Below are 18,093 nucleotides of genomic sequence, written 5' to 3' on the forward strand. Positions count from 1 at the left end.
AGCTAAGCTACTTTTCTCATAGTTTTTCGGACTTCTAATTTTCATGTTTTCTACCCATTTTTGAGGACAAATGTTAGGTTGGCAGGTCTATAATTTCCCAGGTCCTTAAAACAAAAACAAAAACTGGAGTTAGCTTTCCTGACTACCTATGTTCTATTAAGGAGGCCAGTTTTAATAATAAGGTGCACGTTTTCATTAAACAAGCAGGAATTTTGTATTTGAGTTTTTAAAAGAACTCCTGCCTTCCAACCCTGGATAAATGATTATTCTGAATTTGTCAGTTTAACTCTAAAGCTGTACTCCTTGTCGCTTCTTTGTGAGACAGATCTCCTCTTTGAAAATAATAGTTCACCTGTGGCTATTTGTTTAACATATTGTGCTGTGAAGGCTGAAGCAAAGGGTCAATCAAGCTTTTTTCTTCTTCAGTTTTCTTGTTCTTATCCAGGACTCCTTTGCATCTTTGTCATCCAACATCTTACTGTCTCTCTGGTTGGTTTCTTGCCCCTGGTGTCCTTAAATCAATGTTTGCTGCTTGTTTCTACACTTTCAGCAATATGCCGATTAAATGACTTCTTTACTTGTTTTATCCTTAGATTTGTGAAAGTTGACTCCTTTTAGAATGACCACCACTTTGTGGTGTACAATTTACCTCTTTCCATAATTGTTTTCAGTAACCTCTCAAGATACTTGAAGTACTTTGACTTTCCACAACAATTTCATTTCAGCAGATCCCCTCATTTCCCTCCTCTGCTACTCCGAATCTGACTTTCTCCGTATTTTTCAGATTGATGTGACATCATTCGTCAAGAACTGCCATACAGATACTTGCAATTGTAATCTTGGCGGAGACTGTGAATGTCTGTGCACAAGTATTGCAGCTTATGCTCACAAATGCTGCCAGCAGGGTGCAGTAATTCACTGGCGATCTCCATCTCTTTGCCGTACGTATGTTTTGCTATTCATTATGCCATCAAGCATAATCTCTGGAAAGCAGATTATTCCATACTTTCTTTAACTGATTTCTAGTACATCAATGCTTCCTGTGCAAATGCTGGTAACTAGTGGCTTGATACCAGATATGGTTGCACTGAAGTAATTCAAGGGTAAACAATAGCTGTGCTCCCCTGTGCTGTTCTCCACCAAACAAGCTTAAGGTCCATTAGTAGGAGAATGTAGAGTAGTTAAGCTTCCAAGACTCCAGACACGTCCAAGTAAGATGCACCATGTGGCAGTTTGCTATTCTTAAAAAGAAGTAGTAATTCTGGTCTGAATTTTTACAGATGGACCTTATGTTAAAAGTTGGACCTTTTTACAACTATAAGCAATATTCAGTGTTAGCCATACTTGGAGTAGACCATTGATTTCAATGATAATACCAGATGAAATCCTACCTGAGTGACTATTTGTATATATCATCTGCCTGTGTATCTACATCATGTTACTTTTGTATTGTACTCTTCTTAAGCTAGCACTGTTGGCTGCTGCTGCAAAAAATAAATAAATCAGTGAATGTACAAACACATTTTTAAGGGGTTTTTTGTTCTGCAGTGCAGAAAAAACATCTCTCAGAAACTGCAGTTAAGGTTAGGTCTTCAAAAGAGTGACAGTAATTTCTTTACTAATAATAGAATCCAAGGAAAATGCAGGTTATAAGTAAAAGAACAGAAGAGTGAGTTTTGTGAATCAGAATTTAGTGCTTGGCTATGTGACCTTGTCTTGTTACTGACAATGACAAATTCTCTAATTATTCTCTGAGTTGTTATGCATGTCATTAAATGGTGTGCCTGTTCCTTCTTTCAGCTTATGACTGTGATTATTACAACCAAGGTACGTAGCATTTCTGTGAGCTTTAAAAATAAATAATAGTAATATATTGGATATATAGATTCTCCCAAAACACTGCTGTAGTAGTGATGCTAGTTCCAAGTATTTATAGACCAGTTTTCATCATACATGGTCACAAGAAGGTTTACACAACCATCAATAAAAAGAAATCCATCAGTGTTTTGAGTTGCTTGTTTCTCTTGCTATCGTTTAACATCTGACTGTCATTTTTCTTCCTCCAGGACTTGGAGAAGGACCATATATTTTGGCCAGCTATGGTCAGAATGACACTGTTATAGGAGTCAATGTCACCAGCAAAAATATCTTTCCTTTGCCAAGAAGCAGTGTCAGTGGGAATGTGTATTTTAATTTTATGTTAACTCCAGGACTTTTCAAAGATAAAATACTATGTGAGTCCTATCTTCAGTATTTCATGTAATTAAATCTCAAGTTTTCAGAGTTGAAAAAATGTTAATCTTTATGTATCAGAGAATACTTTTTCATTATCTTTTACAAAATCTGAGTATATCTATTTGTGATAGACCTGAAGACAAGAGTTGTAAGAAAAACAAAGGCTTTAGTCTTTTCTATCATTAATATTTTTGTTTTATTTATTTTTACTTTATCAGTATACAAGTCCTTTCTCCCTTGATTTAGGAGAAATGCTTAAAGTTAACTGGAAACATCCCAGCTGTAGTTCTTTTTTCTTTTCTTAGTCTAAAATAAATGCCTACAATTATCATTTGACTTTCATCCTTGAATTTCTAGACTGAGTTGCTCTGAAACATTCAGATGCAGCCATACAGTTCAGAAAATATTACTTCTTATAGGTTCCTTGCTGTAGTTCTGTAGGATAAACACCCAGGGTGAACAACGGATTCTTATTTATATTAATCAGATTCAAAGTATCAGGCTACAAACCTATGCACACTTTCCTGGGAATAGGCACCGGTGAATACCATGGAGTTCAATGAGCCTATCTTTTAAGTAGACATGTATAAGATTGCACTTGATGTTCAGCCATAGTTAATGTAGGCCAAGAACAGGAATATTCACTATGAAAAGAAGCCATTTTAAAATACTGTTAGCAAAATTTTAATGTAACCTTGCCAGGACTAGTTTGCCACTGAACAGATTTTTAAATGAAGCATTTTATTTTGGTGGTGAAATCTTATTAGTATATTGCTGTGGATTTAATTTGTGGCAGCTCCATCTCTGGTTTCGCTTGAGTCTGCTGAAAGACCAAACTACTTTCTATATGTCCACGAAGATGAAAGCATTTCCTTAGAACAGTGGGAGGCAAGTTCCTTGTTTCGTAGAAGAGCAACTTTTTTCCATCATCAAGGCCTTTGGATCCCAGGCTACAGTGCATTCGAACTACACAGCAAGAAAGGTTTCTTTATCATACTCAGAGCATCTTCTGTGAAAGTATCAAAGTTTGATGATTCTGAAGAATTCAAACGTTCAAGCAGTTTCAACATAGAGGGTGAGTTGTACATGTTCCCGGGAGCAATGTGTGTGTGTGTCAGGCGTCAGGGAATCCGATCCCCCCCACGGTAGGCTTCCAGGAATAGATAGACAAGGAAGGCTCTTACCAATGTATTTTATTCAATATTCACAGAGAGAGGCTTAGGAATGCTGCCTTTTGGAGTAATGACGTTGCTCCGAGGAATCGTCAACACCTTATGGTGGCTGCTTAGGGCCATTTGCCTCTGAGCCCTTTGCTCTCCTACTTTCAGTGCTTGCCGGGTTCTGGGAGAATGGAGGTCTGGAATGCTTTCTAGTGATAATGTGTCAGCCAGCTGCTCTGTCTCTGCCTCCCCCTCCTCTTCTCCCATTATTTCCCAACTTTGCCCCTCATCTACCTCTGAGCTGTGACCTCATCAAACCACTGTTGTAAATCTATACTGTCTTCCTCTTCTCTGGAAGGTTCAGACTGGGGAGGCGGTCTCCACCATTCCTCCTCTGTCCAGTCCCTGACAGTGTGGAATGCTGTGGATGTATCATTTTCAAGATTTATAATAGCAGCAGTTACATTGTAACTTCATAATGGACAAATCAGTCAATCTGTGGCCAACCTCAGTTTTTATGTGTTCATTTGCAAGCCCATTCCATTGTGCTTCCATATCTGTGATTTTAGCCTGTTAAGAAAGCACGACAACCACTTTATTTTTTAAACACCTTTTGGTAGATTTTGTTGAGCTGAGAATTGCAATTGTATTTCAAAATTCAGACATGTGTGAAAACTGAACCATAACTCTACACAGGGGTCCGTGAATCAGGTCACCCTGAAAGAAACCCTAAAGTATCCTCATTTTGCTGTTACCAGTTTAAAAATTAGGATGAACCTGTTCCAAGCAAAGAGATCTCCAGACAGCCTTCAACTGGTGTCAAGATTTCAGATTCCCCCCGCCCCCCCGGCATTTGCTGGCCTTTGTGTCTGCATTGATTTTATGCTGCCTCTTTTGTGCTATGACCTCTGCTTTCATGCTGTTGTTTTATATTCTACTTTTAATTAGTGTTGTCATGATTTTCACATTTATTATCTTAAGGGTTATTAAGCTGGAAAGACAATTGATAGATTAGATAGATATTCTACTGCACCTATTGTATGGAAATATTCAGCAGTGATCCTAATTTTTCCTCTTATTTGTATCCCACCTTTCAAGTCACAAATCCTTCCAAGGTGACTTACAAGTAACAAAAATACATAATTAGCACCACTGTATTAAAAAATTAACAATTCATTGGGATCCGTCTCACAGGGCAATTTGTTGTTGAATGCCCAGCCTTTGCCTCCCTCCCTCTGTCTTACTCCCTTGATCTAACTTTCCTGTGACACATGTTTCTTCAGTGTTCAAATGGTGAAGAAAAGACCATCTCAAATGATATGCAATAGAAACAGGTGGATATTAATATTATAACAGTCATCTGTTTCTGTTGTATCACTCAGTGTAGACACAATCTGTCTCCAGAAGAAGAATGAAACCAACATGTACAAGGAGGGTGGTGGCACTGGGAACATGTACTCCCTTGTCCTCCATAGAGTGGACTCCTCCTTCAGTGTTCTTGTGGGTGTTCAGATATAGTTAATGTTTACACCCATGTGCCCAATCTGAGGCTTTTGTTGTTTCTCAGAACTCCATACAGCAGTACCTTATAGGAGGATGTGTGAATGGAGATACGAACCTTGTACAAGTCCTTGTGTTAAAACATGCAGTGACCCTGAAGGAGTAGCATGTAAATTTCTTCCACCGTGAGTATAATGAATATTTCATGTAATAATTAACATACTAATCTTGGGATATTATTTTCCACCGCGTTGCCACATTTGCCTGTTTGACCAATTACGGCTCCTTAAGTTCCGTATTCAGAAAAATATATATTTCTGAGTAGCATCCTTGGGAGTGAAGTAACATTTGAAGAGGACTTGAGTTCTGCTTACATTAGAAACTTGCTTATATTTTCCACCAGTGTGTTTTTTGAAGTTCCTAGCAATTTTCAGACAATATCTTCCATTTTCATGAGCAAAGGATGCCTTGTTCAGAGCTGATGTATAGCATTCAAGTATTGAAACAGAGACTAGTTTTCAACCATTTCCATTTTGCGTCATGTATTTTGAATTTTATGGAGCAGCCGTGCAAACTTTAAGCTTCTTGCCTTTTTGAAATGACTACAAAAGAATTACTGTGTTGTTGTTGTTTTCCTTGAACCTTTTAGAGTTGAAGGATGCTTACCATACTGTCCCAAAGATATGATTCTTGATGAAGTCACACTTAAATGTGTTTATCCAGAAGACTGTAAGTGTCTCCTATATCTTTTGAGTAGATTGTTAGAATACTGTAGTATGTTAATATAAAGTTATTTTGATATAAAGTTAGTCTGTGCATCAATAACTTTAAAGGTGTTATGTTATACTGCAGTAAATTTAAAGGTATAAGTCACTTAGTGCAGCCTATGAAAAATACATTTTTACTGATACACGGTATATCTGAAAGTTTAAAATAAGCAAATATACCAATAGCAAACTCAGTTATCTGAGTGTTGCTTCTTATGTAGCCAAATGGCTTGTACATGAACAGGAGGGAGGGATCAGTCCACTAGGGGAAACCAGGGGAAATTTTGCATAAGCCCCACAAACATCTTTGTGGTGATGGGGGAACCCTATGAAGACAAAAATCCTCAAACAGCTCAATGCAGACTAAGTGTGCTGAGTAGACATGGACTGCTGACTGTCTTTTGGAAGGTGGGGGATGGAAGAGGCATGGATGTTTGGCTGGAATAATGAACATGAGCACTGCACCATCCTGATTACATTTTATTGCAGGCCCCACTTGTTTTTATTAATATATTTCTGGAGAAGCAATCATATGCAGCATTGCCTCAGGAGGACCCACTGAACTGACTGGGATTTCTTGGCAAACATATATAAGATTGGACTATTAGCTGTAGAAGTGAAAGATCACCTCTTATATGTGAATAAGTAAAAGAAAAGCTGATTTTGTGTGTGTGTATTGGCTGCATATTTTTTTAAAAAAATGTTTATGAAATGCTTTCTTCTCGAACGAAACTGTGGGATGCAACTCTTTAAATATACCTCGTTGCTTCTTGTACAATAATTTTATCAAGCAAAGCAGCAAAATCTACTATTGCTGCTCGTTCAGGCCTAGGAAGAGTCTGACTTTCTATCTTCCACCTTATTAAGAAGCTGGAGAGCCTGAATCTAGATTGCTTCCTGCTTCCCTTCCCACAGTATTATTACTGTGGAATAATACTGAAGCATGCTCTTTTTACAGGCATACCTGTGAAAGCCACTGAAGCTTCAACGACAGCAAAGCCACTGAGAACAAGGCCCACCGTATTAAGCCCCCATACAGTGGACACGGCACAAACATTTCCTCATATGCCCCCTGTGCTTGTCACTGAAGTGGTTGAGACAACATATATTAATCTAACTACCCAAATGGCAACTGAGAGAGTAGGGACATTTGGAGGACAAACTACTGAGAAAATGGTTACGGATCTTTATTCAGCAACACTGTTACCAGTTCCAGAGCACTCTTCTGAAGGTAGCTATAGCACTACAATACCCTCTGTGCTACTTGCACCTATATCCCCAACAGCTCTCCCAACCCCTAAGGAAGCCACAGCAGTTACAGCAAAGGTGACACCCTACACCACAAATCCTATCTTTTTAATATCATCTCTCACTGCAACAACAGCTGAACCATCACTGTCTGCCTTTCCTTTAATATCCACATCACCTATACCATTGAGATCTGCTGCATTACCTGCTGGACAAGAATTTGCCTCTGCTAAAACACCTACAAGCATCTTAGTGAGTGGAGGTCCTTCCACAATCAAGTCTGAGGTTTTGGTAGCAGGAACACCACAGCCATCTTTATCAAGTCTGTCTTCAGGTTCACCATTAACAGAAACGCTTACCATGACTTCAAGAACTAGGTCTACTATGACCGAGCCAACTATTCATTTGACTCATTTGCCTGTGCTTACAACAACTCAAATTCCCTTATCGGCATCTAGATTTACTGCCTTTTCTTCAAGTCCTGCTTATAGCATACCAGTTTCAGGCTCAATGACAACTCGACCTGACTCAGAAGTGCTGCTGCCTACATCTCCATCATCACCAGAGGCACTTATAACACCTTCTGAACACACTGTTCCCTTAACCACAAAGCATTTTTCTACTACGACGCCATCCTCAGCTGCTTCACCAAGCCCTACAACCATGCGGACTTCATTGAGTCCCCAAGTGACACAGGCAATGTCTACACTGGTGTCTCCTCCAGTTACGTCTCAAATGTCCAAGGCAACTGGGGAAGTTACAATTATCTCAAAGAGCTTTCATATAGGACCTTCCACTGCTTCGCTTCCAGACGTTCCTCAGACCTCCCAATCACTTGAAACAAAAACAGTTTCGACAGAAAGCAAGCATGCATTGCACATTGGTTCATCTCCAGTGCCAACGGTTTCTGTAAGTTCATTGGAGTTTGCTGGCACCAGAGCTTTGTCAAGTAGAACCCCTTTGTTACCTACGAGTATTTTATATGATACAACACAAATGACTCCGAAAACAAGTATGCATTCAGTTGGCCCACACACAGGATTAAAAACTGATTCTACTCTTAAAAGTGTGGGTAGTTTCACCACTTCTGCAGTGCTTCCAGGACATCTATCTTCTTTCACAAGTTCGTCCACATTACTTACAGTGTTACCAAAAACTTCTTCTGTCTCAGCCTCTTATTCTGAAAGCTCATTGGTGATTCCCACAATTGGCAAAACTTCTGCTGCGATGCCAGCTAGCACTCTCATACAAATGCCAGTTGGTGAACAACCTACCTCAACAAGCCCGGGTTCTTACCCTGCAGCTTCTCCTTCAGCTTTGTCAACTTTAAGTCCAACTATTTCCACAATAAATGCTTCATCTTTGCCTCCTCTGGAGGCCTCTGATATGCCCATGCTGTTTTTAGGAACTAGGAGTTCTTCTTCAGTGGATGGTAGAACGCTATCTTCATTACCCAGTGCTATCAGTACTCAGTCTTCAGAGCCAGCATTTACCATAGGTGCTCTTTGGAATATGACATCAACCCCAACAAATGTCACTGAAAAGTATACCCTTAGCCCACCAGTAAGTTTACTACCTTCCTCTGCAGGCACAATAGTTCCTAGCAAATCTGCGCTAGTCACTGAACTTTATCCTATCAGTTTTGAGCACTACACTGCTACTATGTCATCCCCAATTCCTACTACCTCCCAAACACTTACGCATACTCCAAACTTTACTTTGTTTACACCCAAACCTTCCACAGAAGCCTTCAGAACTATACCCATTAAAATGGATGAAGGGACTACCTCAGGTTGGATAGAGCTGGGAGCGACACATGCTACAGAACTTCGAAATGTGACCGCTTATGCCTCAGAAAGTAACCAGACCTCAGAAATACAAGAAAAAGTCACTAAGTACACAAGCACTGAGGAATCTTTGCTGCTTCCCACTCAGATGACTCTGGCTATCAGTGAAAGCAGAAGGGCTTCAGTGAAACCAGTCTCTCTCTCAGACGATCTGATAGATGTAACATTATCCGATTGGTCTACAGCTCCACCACCAAAATCAATTAGGCCTTACTATAGTGTGGCTGAACCCGAGGAAATGAGAACAACCAGCTTGCAGAATGTCACAATAGCAGATTCAACTCACTTAACTGCAGAGCAATTGGGGAGCCAAACTTCAAAGGCTGAAATGGAGATGGTGACTGCAGATGGTGCAGAATATGCTTCCTTTGGCACAATGATACATACATTAATATCTGCCACATCCGCAGAATGCACGGTGAGGACATTTTTACCTACTTATTTAATTTACTTAACATTCTAAAATTTTATTAGATCATTTATTATTTTGATTTGTACTTTATTTCTTTTTGTTCTTCAAAGCTGCTTCAAAGACAATATCTTTATCGTCATAATATGCAGACATACTCTCTAGAGTTTATCTTTCCTTTTTTGTATGGTGAATGGGCATCTTGGTTCATGGAATGAAATCAAGACTGGTGTTAATGCCTCCCAATTCTCCCCCCATTATGAAACAGCCAAGGTATCTTGATCCAGTAGACAGATGTAGTCAGTACGTGTGCATTAATATGGGATGGATGCTGTACAACCTCTCAAAGAACTGCCATAAGACTGTGGAGAAGCCTGACTGTGGTTTTCGTGGGATGCCAGTCCAAGTAAACAGTGACAGCTGCTGTCCAGAATGGGAATGTCCTTGTAAGTTCTAAATCCCTGACATACAGTGAATAAAAAGTAACATATTTCTTAGGATATACTCTACAGCTGCATAGGAATGTGCCTATTGACTTAATAATATATGAAGCAGTCCTAGGAAATGATGTAATGATGTCAGGAAATCCTATCCAAGCTTCCTTGAACGTAACCCCCACATTTTAACTTCAGAGTAATAGGATTGTACTGCTGAATAGTTGCCATTTTAAAAAATATTTTTCTATTCAGTGAACTTTCTGTGCATTTCAATATGTGAAGTAACCCCCTCTAGCAAAATAGGTCCTTTGTCATTATTATTTTTTAAAAAAACCTCTGAATTGCTGGTTATTAGATGTCACTTTTTTTCTAGGTCAATGTTCTGTCCTGTCTGAACTGAGCATTATTACATTTGATGGAAATAACGTGGCATTGTATAAAGTAGCGTCCTATATTTTAGTCAAGCTACCCACAGAAATTATTGTTGCTCATATTGAAAGGTGCCCTACAAATCAGGTAGGAACCTTGTGTACTACTATGCAATATCAAAAGGGTTACTTCCCCCCCCACCAACAAAAAAATTGTTTACAGTGCTTTTAAAAGGAAATTTGCAAATCAATATTATCTCTAGTAACAAATAAATGAGATCATTGTTTCTATTATGTATTATAATCTGATAATGTGCAATCCTTGTGTCAGGGATTCTGGACGGATTCTTAATTGACCAGTTAGCAGAACGGTAGTATTAGAAATATGGATCTTATGTAACGCTGTAATTATACTGCTTTATGTAACTGATCTAACCCATGTTTATACCTATTTTTCAGAGTGCCAATTCAATAAGAAGACTAGTGAGTATTTTTCTAAATACGATTTTAATATATCTGTAAGCGAACCCTACAATTAGTGCTGATGGTGCTATATTGTTCTCTGTGTTTGTTTTCTTTCAAGGTTCCACCTGGAAGTGCTTCGGGTCTTTGTTTTAAGAAACTTAATGTAACAACACCTTCACATATAGTACTTATCAATCGTTTAGAAAGAAAGGTGAGTTAAGAGGAATATTAAGTGAAGACTAATACTATTAGAAATCTATTGTGGATATGTAAAAGAAATAGGAAAACCTTTTCCAGAATTGCAAACATGTATTTAGATATTTGGGATTACGACAAGCAAGTCATATCTGCCCCATTGGTTGGCCTTCAGAGGGTCAAATTAGATATCATGTGGGAGATTTGAGACCAGATCTCCTTGACAAATAATTTATTTTCCTAGCCCAGCCTCAAGGGGGCAAACTAAATGGTAGAAAGCATGTGATTAAAAATGTGCTTTGAGTGGCCATGGCTATTTATTTACAAAGAAGCAGCAATGAGGCTGGGGCGGATTGAGGCGTTTCACCTAGATACAGTTATCCTGCATTTCCCCCCATTTCTTTATTTTTAGGTGGTTGTGGATTCTATGATTCAGCCTCTGCCTTTCTCAAAACATGGTTTATGTATTCAAGATACTGGTGCTATGTATGTAGTCAACACGCCAGCTGGCATCAACATTAAGTGGGCTCATGTCACAGGCATTATAGATATCCAGTATGGGTTTCATTCTAATACATCTACCAAGACTGAAGGACTTTGTGGTGAGAATATGGTTTCTAATCAATATCTTCATTTAGATCCGCAGCTGTTTTATTTCTTAAAAACAAAACAAAACTGAGTATGCTTGCTATCCAGTGTCCTGCCAACCAAAACCAAAAGTCTTATTCATGATCTGATGTCTGCCTGTCTGTCTCTCTCATGCATCCCACCACCCCAGATACTGGTATTGCTGGTAAAGCTTTAGTCTTGTTCAGCAGCAACTTCCAATGATTGTGTTAACATAGAAGAAGAGTAGAGGTGGCGACCATTTTAGGCAGGTCCAAATGATGCACAATTACCAACATATGGCTCCTTTTGGACCCGGAAGAGGGAAGAACGGGGGTGATATGAGGGTAGAGCGGGGCCCATTGGGGCTGGGAACAGAACCCCTGCACAACATAGTCATCGCCTGTAGTTACTTGTATCTTTCTGCCGAAGATGACTGGATCTTAACAGGGCCTATTTACATTAATGGTGAAGGAAATTTATACTAGATTGTATCACTCCACACATCAAGATTAGCTTTTCTGCCTGCTCTCAGTTTTTCCTATTGCTCTTTCCCTATTGCAGAATAAATCAAACCTTTTAATTTACTGTCTAACATAGTAAATGTTCTATGCTCATTTGTTAAGGTGTCTGCAATGGCGATCCAGGGGATGACCTGAAAATGCAAAATAGAACCATAATTACAAATGTGGATGAAATTGAGGCTTTTATTAAGAGTTGGGAAATCGAGAAATCCGTTGATCTAACAACAAGGAGACCTGTAAGAAACTGTACAGAAGATAACTGTACATACTGCATGGAACTCTTACATAGATGGGCTTTTGCCCCATGCCACAAAAAAGTAAGTATATACAAAGGAGCGAGCACTGTCTCTAGGAGATTATATCTAGCAATTCAGGGCACGCTAATATAAAGCATATAAATTAAATTTGAATACATATGAAATGGTTTTAATGGTTTCATCACCTGAGGGCACTGTTCTAGAAATTGTGAGGGGAGGAAGAGGATTAACTTTCTTTATAAGATAATTGCTTACCAGGGCTTACTAAGAGAAGTGCTCATCTAATGTATTGTGAGTGGACTCAGTTCCAAGATGGAAACTGCAGGCTGAATAAGTGCCTCACAGTTGCTGTAGGTATCAGGTTGCACATCTAGGAGTCTGAGAACTCAAATATTTGCCACACATCTCTGATATTCTGGTGCATCTCCATGAAGGTATTGAACAACTGTAAATTTGAGAGTTTTCCCCCCTTATGAACCCATGAAGTTGTCTTTACTATTTAAAATGACATTATTCTCTCTCTCTCTCTCTCTCTCTCTCTCTCTCTCTCTCTCTCTCTGTTCCTAGTGAAGATAAAATAAATTTACTCATCAATTAATGAGTGTTAATTGATCAATCACTCTATAATGTATTTTAATGTAGGTTTCACCCCAAGACTTTTGTGAAAAAATGTGGATCAACAATACATATTTTTGGAATTATGAATGTGATGCTCTTTCTGCATATGTAGCGCTGTGCAACAAACATAATATCTGCATTAAGTGGAGAACACCAGATTACTGTTGTAAGTATAGTACTTCTCCTTCTCTCTCCCTGCTACCTCAGCTGCTTCAATTAGGAGAAGAAAATGTCAGCAGTGTTGATTTCCCTCTGTGTGTCTGACATGTAGCTCTCCGTTGTCCTGATGGGAAAGAATACCAGCCTTGTGTGCAACCCTGTGCTGCTAAAACATGCCTAAATAAATGGTTCTATGAAGAATCACCCTGTTCCTACTTAAGAGAAGACTGTGTTTGTAAAAATGGAACCATTCTTCACAGAACAGACTCTGATCTCTGCATTCCAGAAGAAAAATGTGGTGAGTAAACCTATAGCTATGTAAGCACATTTACCCGCACTAGGCCCAAGCGTGCTTGGTTTCTGGTGGGGCAGAGACATGGTTTTTATCTCTGTCGTTTATTTATCCAAAGAGTTTGAAATTAATAGACAGCCCAGAGTACCTCCAGCTTTTTCTATTCCCAAATGAGTGCAGCTTGAAAAACTGTGCTCCATCTAAAGGCTGCAAAATCACTGCCACTGTTTATCCTATGCATGTCGATTCAGAAGTGAATTTCTGAGTAACAGTCCATAGGATTGCAGCCTGCGTTTGTTTTAAAATTTGCTGTATTACAAATTTCTTGGTAAGATCCTTCAGTGTGCCTGACCATATCCCTGATAGTGATTGCAAAAAGGTGGATTGATAACACTGGTCAACAACAAATTTGTTGTCGGCGTTTTTTCAGTTGATTTAGGACGAATCTGATGCGCTGAATCCAAAAATCACATTGGTTTTGCTCAATCAGGTCAAGTTTTTGAGCTATGGCCACATGTCTTTTTTTACGTTTTTGTTCACATGTACGCTTGTGTGGAGCATTTTAGAAGAAGTTGGTGGGGATAAAATGCCATGTCGAATAATTGTTTTGATTGGAAATGATTATTTTAATGACAAGAAGTATTCAGGTCTGATAGTTCTGAGTGATTATGTCGAAAAGGGATCAGTTTGAAGTCATAAAACCTCGAAATCTTCCATAAATTGGTGCGGCAAAGCATAAAGTTGGGGGATCAAAACTAAGTTAATGGGGCTTGGAGTGCCACAGTACGAACCCAAAGATTGGAGACTGTTCATTGACAGCAGCAAGCGATCACTGAAATGTGTTCTGCAACACAACGGCAACCAGTTTGCCTCTATACCCCTGGCTCACTCTACACTGAAGGAGAACTATGAAGCGGTGAAGTATGTGCTGGAGAAAATTGGTTATGATCAGCATAAGTGGTTTATTTGTGTTGACCTGAAGATGGTGAACTTTTTGTTGGGACAACAGTCTGGCTTCACCAAGTACCCATGTTTTCTGTTCATGTGGGATAGTAGAGACCGTGCTCAGCATTACACGAAGAAGGACTGGCCTGTGCGGGAGGAATTGGTGCCTTGCAGAGAAAGGAACGTCATCAACGACCCTCTGGTGGACAGAGACAGAATACTCTTCCCACCGCTGCACGTCAAGCTCGGCTTAATCAAGCAGTTCACCAAGGCTCTGGACAAGGATGGTGACTGCTTCACTTACTTGTGCCAGGCTTTTCCAGGATTGACCATGTAGAACTTGAAAGCTGGCATCTTTGACGGTCCTCAGATCCGTCAGCTCATCAGAGATCCAGAGTTCGGAAACTCAATGAACGAAGTGGAACTGGAAGCGTAGAAGGCATTTGTTCTGGTAGTGAAGAACTTTCTTGGCAACAATAAGGCCAGAAACTATGCAGAACTTGTCAACAACATGCTGACTGCTTTCAGAAACCTGGGCTGTAACATGAGCGTCAAGATGCACTACCTATTTTCACATATGGACCGGTTTCCTGAGAACCTGGGTTCAATGAGTGACGAGCAGGGGGAGAGATTCCATCAGGACATGAAAGAGATGGAGACCAGGTATCAGGGTTGCTGGGACGCAGTCATGATGGCTGACTACAGTTGGACTCTGAAGAGAGACCTCCCTGCCGCTGAGCATTCCAGGAGTTCCAAGATATGGAAGTTCAAGCCCTGAAGTTTGAAACATGGTGAAGCAACATGCAATTTACGTGTACTTGCCTTTATCAATGCCCACCATTCAGTTTACAGTAATCGAGTTTCTATCAGGTAATCAATATATGTTGTTGGAAAAACATTTTTTTCTCTTAAAAACATATTTAGGATGATATGTGTTGACAAAAATCAGCTGATAATGACACAAAAATGTAATCGATTTTGTCACAAGATCTGATTTTTTTCAAATCAACATAGCACAAAAACCTGACCTGATGGAGAGAAACGGATGCCATTTCCTGATTCAGCAGTGCAAAAATACCCTAAATCAATTGTAGAAATCTAGACAACATTCAAAAAGTAAAAAATTGTTGCCCAGTGTAATTTTTGAGGGCCAAGGTGAAACCCAGTTGTTGTCATTTCCACAGGGAGCACCTAAATATTTAGTGATGTCAATATGGGGTCCACACTGCCTTTCCCCGCTACTTGCCATCTCAAAGTGGGTCAGGTATCTGTTTTTGCATTGCAATAAAACCTTATAAACCTTATAAAAATCAAACCTTATAAAGTAATTCTGGGTTTGTGTTCTATAATTAGTTATATAAGCATGCAGTCAAGCTGATCAAATGGAGATTGGGAGCCATTAAGCTGTTATTAATTTAACAATCACCTTTTGTATAAGTCTCAAGGCGATTATCATACAAACAACTGGGTTTTAAAAGAATACAAAAATATAGGTTTTAAGGCAATGCAAAGTCACACCCAAAGCATAATGAAAATATTATACTTTAAAAAAAATCACACCCAAAACAGACCTACCAAAAAATCATCCAGAAAAACTTTGTCAAAACAAAAATGTCTTCAACTGTTTCTAGAAAGTACATATTGTGGGAACCCACATTAGCTCAACAGCAATGCTGTTCCACAAAACTGGGGCAACCATACTGAATACTGTGGAGCAGGCTTCTAATATTTTAGGGACACTCATAAAAGAGACTCTACTGCAGAATGCAGTGGCCTACTGGACTGGTAGGGTGGTCTCTCAAGTAACCTGCTCCCAAGTTATGTTGGGTTTTATATGTTTGTACCAAAACCTTGAAATAGGCCTGGTAGCATGTAGGCAACCTGTTCTTGTAAAGATAGGTTGCTATGTCTTAGAGACAGGATACTTCTGGCAAATGAATATCAAATGCACGGGACATTTTCATGCCCTGTTTTGTAAGCTTCAAGAGTCATTTAGCTGTCAGCTACTGGAAATAGTATGGTGGGTTAGATGGAACTCAAATTGACTCAGTAAGGCAAGTCTTCATTTTCACAATGGTTCATAAAATCACACCAGCTCTTTTAAATGGATCATGATGAAATAAATGGGCAATTTGTGAAGAAACATGAACTCTGATGTGCATAAGTTGCTAGTCAGGAAAGCAGATAATTCTATTTTGGTCATAATATTGAATAACTAAAAACTCTTTTAATTGCACAGTTTTTAAAATGATAGTCTACAAATATGTTCCAGGAAGAAATGTAAGCCCCTTAATTAGAAGTTGTATTTGTACTAATTTCCTGATTTCTAATTGGATATGGTTCATATTTTCTGTCTTTCTGAAGGATGTTATGCTCTCTTTCGTTTATAGCATGTACTGACAATGCAGGGCATCCCCGTTCAGCTGGAGAAGTTTGGAATGGCTCCAAGAAAGGGTGCTGCATGTATATGTGTGTGGAGAATGGGAGCATTATTGCTGTAGAGCCTGAATGCAATAAAGAGGCGCCTCCGATATGCCGACGAGAGGGTGAAGTGATTATTAATGTGATCGAGGAAGGGGCTTGCTGTCCAAAAAAAGTCTGTGGTAGGTAGTGTTTATGAGGTGCCGTATTATTATGCTGAAAGGAATTGATCTGCGTGCTAATAAAATTTGTCAGATTGCTTATGATTAGAGAAAATTAATAATTCCTCATGGATAAAGCCAGTGCTGAAGTTTTGGAGAGAAAAACAAAGAAACATATATCTATTATGGTTCTGATCCCTTCTATAAGCTATAAAAAGGCTCCCTTCTGAGTTGTGATGGAAATGTCCCATCACCATTCAGCTGAGGAACTGGTGTGGTAGGTGTCTAGAATCAAACACCTATCTGGTTACACCCCGTCATAGGAATGTGGGAGATGGGACTGTGGTTTACACGCTTCTCCACAATTAAGGAGCATAATTAGGCCATCAAAAAAGGCTTGCTCGGATGTGTACAGAAGTGCAAAAAATGTATAGCACTCTTCTTAGCATCTTCGTGATTCTCCACTTCAAACTCTGACTTCTCTGTTTCCATTTCATTATGAATTATCATATAGCTGCACTATCATGGCTGCATGCAGAGGGGTGGTGGGAGGCACTAGCAGAGGAACCCCCAAGGGAAGAGGGCTCAGAGCCAGAGGATTGGTGACAGGACGACGATGAACAGTCAGAGGGAGAAGACTGGGAGGGGGAGGTGTTGGAAGCTGAAGAGGCAACAGGGTTTAGTGAGCAGGGAGAGGCTGGGGCAGAGAGCAGTGCAGAATCCGATGCTAAAGTGGAGGCTGGAAAAAATGGTAGGCAAGAGGTAGAGATGAGATAGTCTGCTGAAGAATCCAGGGGGTCTCCTCCTGCTGCTGTGACCAGCTCCCTTTCTTCCTGGTCTCCCAGAACACACAGAGAAATGAAAAGAGCAGAGCAGAGATTGGTTGTGTGCAGACACAGCTTAGGAAACACACTGAAGAGGAGGAGCCTTAGAGAACAGTGGGACCTTCAGTCCTTGCAGTTGCCTCTTTGGGGAAAGACCTACTAGGATCACTAGGCCTGCACTGCTTTAGCTTCTTTGAAGAAAGAGTTAACTTCACTAACACCGTGTTTTTTAATTGCTGACCTACACTCTTCTCTGGCTGCTGACACTTAAGTCTTCCTCAACAAATGAAGAAAAACAGATTTGGACATTGACAGGCTGAAAATGTTGACATATTTCGTTCACCTTTGATTTTGTGCAAATAAGACTTTCCTCCCCTATCCCGTCTTTGAGAAAAAACTCTTCTGTATTTAAAACAATTGACCCATATCCTAATAAATAATAAACCAAGGTATAATAATATTAAGCATGACTAATTGTAGGATCATTTTTTTATTTGGAACATACTTCCTTGTAGGAAATGAACAGTTGCTTCAGTATTTGCATCTTCTGGTAAATAGTAGATTTAATAAGCAGCCTTGGAGTTATGAATAGATGTCATCTTCATGAGACATGTTAACGTTTGATAGCACTATACTGAATGGGCCAGTCTTTTTA

At 39.5% G+C, this 18,093-nt stretch overlaps 1 protein-coding gene across 1 annotated transcript in view; it reads left to right on the forward strand.

The window, feature by feature from the left end:
* Positions 1 to 18,093, forward strand: part of OTOGL (otogelin like) — an 85,442-nt gene that overhangs the window by 52,609 nt on the left and 14,740 nt on the right. The window contains exons 29-44 of the mRNA XM_053406571.1: positions 785 to 941; positions 1,801 to 1,827; positions 2,067 to 2,234; positions 3,032 to 3,310; positions 4,963 to 5,080; positions 5,545 to 5,624; positions 6,621 to 9,175; positions 9,435 to 9,612; positions 9,977 to 10,119; positions 10,431 to 10,454; positions 10,555 to 10,647; positions 11,044 to 11,233; positions 11,864 to 12,078; positions 12,661 to 12,802; positions 12,908 to 13,093; positions 16,423 to 16,635. Of these exons, the coding sequence (XP_053262546.1) occupies positions 785 to 941; positions 1,801 to 1,827; positions 2,067 to 2,234; positions 3,032 to 3,310; positions 4,963 to 5,080; positions 5,545 to 5,624; positions 6,621 to 9,175; positions 9,435 to 9,612; positions 9,977 to 10,119; positions 10,431 to 10,454; positions 10,555 to 10,647; positions 11,044 to 11,233; positions 11,864 to 12,078; positions 12,661 to 12,802; positions 12,908 to 13,093; positions 16,423 to 16,635 (4,768 nt within the window). The remainder of the gene's footprint in view (positions 1 to 784; positions 942 to 1,800; positions 1,828 to 2,066; positions 2,235 to 3,031; positions 3,311 to 4,962; positions 5,081 to 5,544; positions 5,625 to 6,620; positions 9,176 to 9,434; positions 9,613 to 9,976; positions 10,120 to 10,430; positions 10,455 to 10,554; positions 10,648 to 11,043; positions 11,234 to 11,863; positions 12,079 to 12,660; positions 12,803 to 12,907; positions 13,094 to 16,422; positions 16,636 to 18,093) is intronic.

The sequence above is a fragment of the Podarcis raffonei genome, chromosome 10, assembly GCF_027172205.1.
Source record: "Podarcis raffonei isolate rPodRaf1 chromosome 10, rPodRaf1.pri, whole genome shotgun sequence".
NCBI classification, from domain to species: Eukaryota; Metazoa; Chordata; class Lepidosauria; order Squamata; family Lacertidae; genus Podarcis; species Podarcis raffonei.